The sequence below is a fragment of the Mucor mucedo genome (genome assembly GCF_025094135.1).
Source record: "Mucor mucedo strain NRRL 3635 chromosome Unknown EV154scaffold_206, whole genome shotgun sequence".
Classification (NCBI taxonomy): Eukaryota; Fungi; Mucoromycota; class Mucoromycetes; order Mucorales; family Mucoraceae; genus Mucor; species Mucor mucedo.
In genome coordinates this window covers 66,564-72,985 of record NW_026252490.1, presented here as the reverse complement: position 1 = coordinate 72,985, position 6,422 = coordinate 66,564, and the positions used below count along the sequence as shown (strand labels likewise).

Genomic DNA, 6,422 nt, shown 5'->3' with positions numbered 1-6,422 from the left:
AAGATCGAGATAGGGATTTAACAAGTAATTCAGTATTACTCACACTGCGTTTAAAGGTAAGCTGCATTTAACATTTATGGCCAAACACTACATACCGCGTTTTACTTTCCGAACAATAACAACGATATACATGAAATTTCATCAGATGTCTCAAATACTATGACTGTTGCATTGGCCGAATTAAAAGTAGTGATCATTGACGAAATTAGCCTTTTTAGTACCGGGCATCTTCTTTGGATTGATAAACGTCAAGAGACATATTTGGTCGTGATAGACCATGCTTTTTTGGAGATTTTAATCAACTGCCACCCTTATTTGATTTTGCTTTCTACAAAGAGTTTCCCAGTGATCCTATAAAAAATTTAAAGTTTCAAGATGTATGGCATTCATTGAAAGTCCACTACTTAACACATAAACAGTATCTATAGAATTATCACGACTTAAAACTGTACAACTGAAACCAAAGTTCAGCTCTTTACGCTCACTACGTACAAATATTCAAGTTATTTCCCACAATGTTCAACGCCTAAATGCTCATGTCGATCAAAGTTAACGATGAAACATATATGTCATCAGATTATATTTTATTATCTGAAACTTGGACCACTCAGAACCAAATTTTTGATATTCCTGGATTTACTGAAATTTCAAGAGAGTATAGCCGATTCAACCACCTCTGGAGCTTATGGCGCAATGTGTCTTATAAATGATAGATTAAATCAGTCCACACCATTCAGCAAAATACAGCTATTGAATGCATCCAGTGAAGGGTATATCTATAGCGGGACTCAGTTCTCCGACATTACTTGTTCTATCATTTTACATATTCCCTAAATTCAAATTAGACGATGCTATTCCAATTATAGAATCATGTATCACAGTCAATGAAAGATAATTTTAGCTGGTGATTTTAATGTTGATTTTATACGAATCTTCATCAAGAACAAAATTATTACAACTTCTTGATAAATACAATATGTACACAGCCATGCCAGATGATATGAAATCTACAACAAATAATGGCACATTCATCGACAACATATTTACTAATTTTACTGTTCAAGAAGGCAGTATACATATTGTTTACAAGCTACCATGACCCGTTAACCATGACCCGTTATATATTACCTTTTAAGCACATTTATTCAATAAAATTTAAGCTCATGTGATTTAAAAAAAGTGTGTCACGTCGTATTAGAAAAGCGCCCCCGGGAAGGCTGATTAGCCTTGAGTACGGCCGGATTTTTTCTTAAATCACTTTCTCCATTAAAGTCCCTTTTTAATTATTTTCTTAATTTAATAGTCGATTGTTATATGAGCACTTTTTTTTTTAGTTTTATCTTAAATGTTATGTGTGGTATTCTTGGGCAGAGGGCTCACCGTAAAACCCTCAACATCTGGCGGAGAGATCTCCCGTACCCCAATCTCATATCTCTACAAAGCTATAAGTCGAAGAAAAAAAACACGCTTTTAAAAAATTACACTGTAAAAATCAAATTACGCTGTAAAAAAAAAATACGCTGTAAAAAAAAAGTTATACCGAAGATATTATGCTGTAAAGCAGAAATGATCAGTTTTCTGAGGTAACACTTTATGATTAATATTATGGGCCGTAATCTTGGGAACATGGGTTCCCCCTCCCCCAAACCCCGTACCCCCTTTTGCATAAGAAACCCCGCACCCCCGATTATTTTACATATCTGTTTAAGATATATTGTTGCAACAAAAATAAAAGTATATTGTTTTTTCTGATGGTAATACTCCAATGTTTAATGTTATGGGCCGTCTTCTTGGGAGGAGGGATTTGCCCTCCCCCCAAACCCCACACCCCCCTCAAAAAATTCAAAAATGTGTGACTGTTTGTACAATTCCTAATTCCTATTATTTTATATATTAATTGTATTAAGGGTACGAATATTGGTCTAAGGGGACGATGTCGCTCGTATTTTAAATGGTCGCGTAAATTCTCTACCTTCATGAAAGTTAGTTACGGAAAAGACGCTTCTAATTGAAAGGCGGTTGAATATATACTTAAAACTTCTATGAAAACATTAAGTATTCGTATTGAATAAAGTTTACGTATGTAAAAAAAACAAAGGGACACAGTGCACAGAAATATTGATATGCGACAAATATGCAGGGGAACAACCGAATAATTTGGTAGTTTTACGACAACACTTGTACGTTAAATGTTTCATTGTTAATAAAAAAAGGATAAACTCTTGTACGTTTAAGGCTCATTGTTAGTGAAAAAAAGCGATAACACTTGTACGTTTAACGTTTACTGTTAGTGAAAAAAACACAACACCTGTCGTTTAACGACGAAAGTTGGTTAAATAACGAACAACAAACTTGTACGTTCTGCAATCAACATTGGTGACAGCAAAGAACTTGGTTGTTTGACAAACAGTATATTTAGACGCTTTTTCAACATATTTTTACGCAATAATTGATGTCAGCTATTTTCAAACAGGTATTTGGCTGTAAAAGTGGTACGTTTTGTCACCAACTATTTCGCCATAATGACTGATGTTAAAAATAAGTAGTTATGACAGTGAACACCAGACTGGAAGTAGTCGACTAAAAATTCTTATAGTATAACTTTTAAGGATAATAAGATAATCAATGTTGATTTTAGAGGGCGTAAGCAACATAAATATAAACTGATTGCCAAGATTAAAAAGAATAGTAATTATGTGTTTGAAAACACTATGTTATAAAACGCTTTCGATAATACAAGGACCAAAGCCGAGTGTGAAATATGAGTTTGAATCAGATGTTATATGATAAGTAAAGACGTTCGATAAACAAGAAGTAAAAAAGTTGAGGGAACACAAAGGAGTCAATTACAAATTATTACAAAACTAGATTTTAGTCAAAATAAAACTGATGTAATATTTATTTGAAAAAAAAAGGAAGCGTATTTAAAGCAATATTCTATCCTGTGTAGCGCCAAGTTAATTTAGATTGGCGGCAACAATGCGATCCCGATTGAACTGGTTGGAATATCAATGCGAGGTCAAAGTACTGTAACGCATTGAAGGTCCAATGTAGAGATCCAGGGGACAGATCATCATCGTCCACGGAGGATAGACTTTCCAAATTTCAATAATTTGAAAAAGAAAGCACGACCGGAGTTGGTCATTATATCCAACACTTTTTTTTAATCATCTACATAGATTAGCAACACAAAATGTCAAATCAAAGCATTGTTTTAACGACAGAATTTATTTGTAGGGAATTGTCTAATTACGCCGATGAGGTAGTTCAATTTAAAGGATCCGTAGCCGAATATGACTTGTGGTTCCCAAACGGCCCCAAGCGTCACGGAAACTGGGTTCTTTCTCAAAGATGTTAATCAAGAAAAAAGATCATTCTTGGTGAAACAGTTGATGAAGCCAAAACAATTAAAAATGTTAAATGTTTTGTTTGTAATCATGCTGGAAAGCCACGTACACATACCAAGCCTACAAATAGCGATGATAGACCTGCCAAAAAATCCCGCATTTATAGTCTATCAATCAAAGTTGGCTGTACCGCAAAATTCAGATACAAAGAAATGCTCAACGGCCAGGTAGAGGTGTCCTATTCTCGGGAGCATAAAAACCATAATCCATTAGATACTTCCGACATTGGCAAATCGAAACTCACAAAGGATTTCAAGGTTGAATTTCCACACATGTTGACAAAACATGGATTGCAAATCTATCAAGCCATGAACAAACGGATGACGTAAATGCTTTACAGATGCTTATCAAATAATAATTGGCCCAAAGATTGAAAAAAATGCCGATTTTCAAGGTGTACCAATGTCTATGTGGATCAATCATAGAGTAGTTCAAAACATGATTTATGAAAGACTTAAGAAGAAGTACAGAAAAGGTGAATCAGAAAAAATCAGTGTAGAGCTATGGACTGATTTTCTACTAATAAAAATTATCAGGCTTTTAATATTTTGATCAAGAAGACGGGCCTAAGATGGTAGATAGGGTCTCGCCATGTCAAAAGGGAGAACATGTTCTCTGACTGTTGTTTAAAGTTTATCACTCCATTTTAAATTTGTTTCCAGTTTTTAGAATTATCCTATGGATGGTGCTTGGATTGAACATAAAAGACATGCACTTACGTCATGCACAGGGCAAGCGTTGTTACTTCTTCACCATTGTTGTGAGTAACACTACCACAACAAAGGCTTACCAGCAGCATTCTTCATCACCAGTGACGAGTCTTCATATGCATTGACCAAATGGTGAGATGGTTGAATGTAAACAACAAGTGAGCGAAAATAAAATTATGATCGATTGTAGAATAATGTAACAAATTGCCATTGAAACAGTTTTAGGCTGCACTGTTTCTGTTTTGTTATGCCATTGGCATATTCCGAAAATTTAGACAACCGCATGAAGGAAAGATAATCGATCTTTTGTCTGCTTTAACTCGTTTATACACATACGTTGTTGCTGATTTAGGGTCTAATAACAATATCCCTACCTATTATCTCACCCCTTCCTATTTATTATCACTTCCCAAAGTTGATACACCAATTTCAGTTGAAGTAGTTGTTGAATTATATCCTCGTGGATCTGGTAGTTCGTCAGCCGAAAATACCTGTACGACATCCGCAACATGATCTGGATCTTCAATACAAATTGGTTTATGTTTTATAAAGTCTCTGACTATTGAATTGATATCATGCATTAACGTCTGCAAGTCTCCCAAAGTTCTGATGTTTACATGGCTTGCAACACGGTGTTTATTTGATTGTAATGTTCAGTATCAAAAACATAAATTTGAGCAAATGATGGTGCTACCTTATTTGATGAGAGCATCAGTATAATAACATGATAAATACTGCCGCAAACTCGGAACACGTAGGCTCAATCGCAAGAGTTCTGAACAGATTACTAAGAATAAACAACTATCAAAGTGAAGTTTAAGCCGTTGTTGTACGACCGTAGAGTGCATCCGCACTTCAATATGCCAAAACAATTATAAGCAGAGAGAGATATTGAAACTGGACCACAACAGTTTTCTCATAATGAAGGCGCAATGTTTTTAGTCACATATCATTTTAATTATGATTAAAATGAGAATGTGAAATTTTTATTCTAAAAACAAAGTGGGGTCCGGAATTTTAACAACTCGATTTTAGGCATGAGCGAAGTATTGTCACAAGCAGGTTCAAAACTTTAAATTTTTTCTTTTCCGACCAATAGTATCGTCCGTTTATACATAGTATTGCGCTCTCCAACCATGAAATATTAACTGCTTCTACTCTCAAATTGAGTACCCGCGCGCGTAGTATGGCAGCTTATCAATCAAAGTCTGAGGACATTTATTGTCAACACTGTAAGACACAAAAAGGATAAACCAAACTTTATGTATGAGACATTTGACAGTGAGAATAACGAATTAAAAATAAAAATGGAACATTTAAAACAAAGTAAAATTAAGAAACTGCAAAAACTAAACTGAAGCTTTATTAAACATACGAGGCTGTTTTGAAATAGAAAGACTTAACATATATTATTAATCGTGAACTTAACGCACCTCTAATGCTTAAGTTACACTGCTATTATCAGTTTGACACTGGAGAAAACTTTGATGTTTCTCAATACATCTATAAATATTTGGAAAAAGACGATATCCCTAGCCCAAGGCAAGAACGTTGATCTACGCAAAAGAATTAATTGTTATACATCTGATTAACTATTGTATGCAGAATGTTTATACTTCATAACGCAAGATTTGATAATCCCTAATATTAATTTCAAAGGTGACCCCTTCATCCACCAAAAACAAACAATTTTCAGTTCTTCTCGAGTAATTACATATTGTTTGTGAAAAAGTGTTCATATACTTTTCTCTAACCTGATATATAATGCTTATGGTATTAGTTGTTATACTGGGGCTAATGGTAACCTCTACCCCGAAATCACCATAGTAACAATTTGTTTTTTGCAATGACGTTTTTCTGTAAAAGTCACTTTTATATTATGACTTTCTCCAACAAATCAGTTTTTATATATGCTCTTTTTTTAGTCTAATGGTTAATATTATGGGTCGTAATTCTTAGGAGGAGTGGTTTCCCATCCTCTAATTTTGTATCTCGGCTCAGAAATATTACGCCATAAAAAAATTCATGCTTTAAAAACACAGCGCTGTAAAAAAAAAAGGAATATTGTTTTTCAGAAGGTAACAATTAATGCTAAATAGATGGGCAACCCTCAAAACATTCGTAAATTTGTGACTGGTTTTTTTACAATTTCTAATTCCTATTTTTTTTTATATATTAATATTAACGGAGGCTTTTTCAAACCAAACCTCCGTTTCGGTAAAATTTGACCTTCGCTGCGCTGCAGTAAATTTTTGGACCTGCCACTATGGTTCGGTACGCTGCGCTTTGAAAAAGCCTCGTGCTG

The 6,422-nt window shown here is 34.4% G+C and overlaps 1 protein-coding gene across 1 annotated transcript; it reads left to right on the top strand.

The window, feature by feature from the left end:
* Positions 1–3,193: 3,193 nt before the first annotated feature.
* EV154DRAFT_570943 (uncharacterized protein) lies at positions 3,194–4,630 on the top strand (the record flags this gene model as incomplete). Its single annotated transcript, XM_051606228.1, has 3 exons — positions 3,194–3,323; positions 3,390–3,732; positions 4,393–4,630. 3 exons carry the CDS (start codon positions 3,194–3,196, stop codon positions 4,628–4,630), a joined length of 711 nt encoding a protein of 236 aa, XP_051451091.1.
* Positions 4,631–6,422: the final 1,792 nt, after the last annotated feature.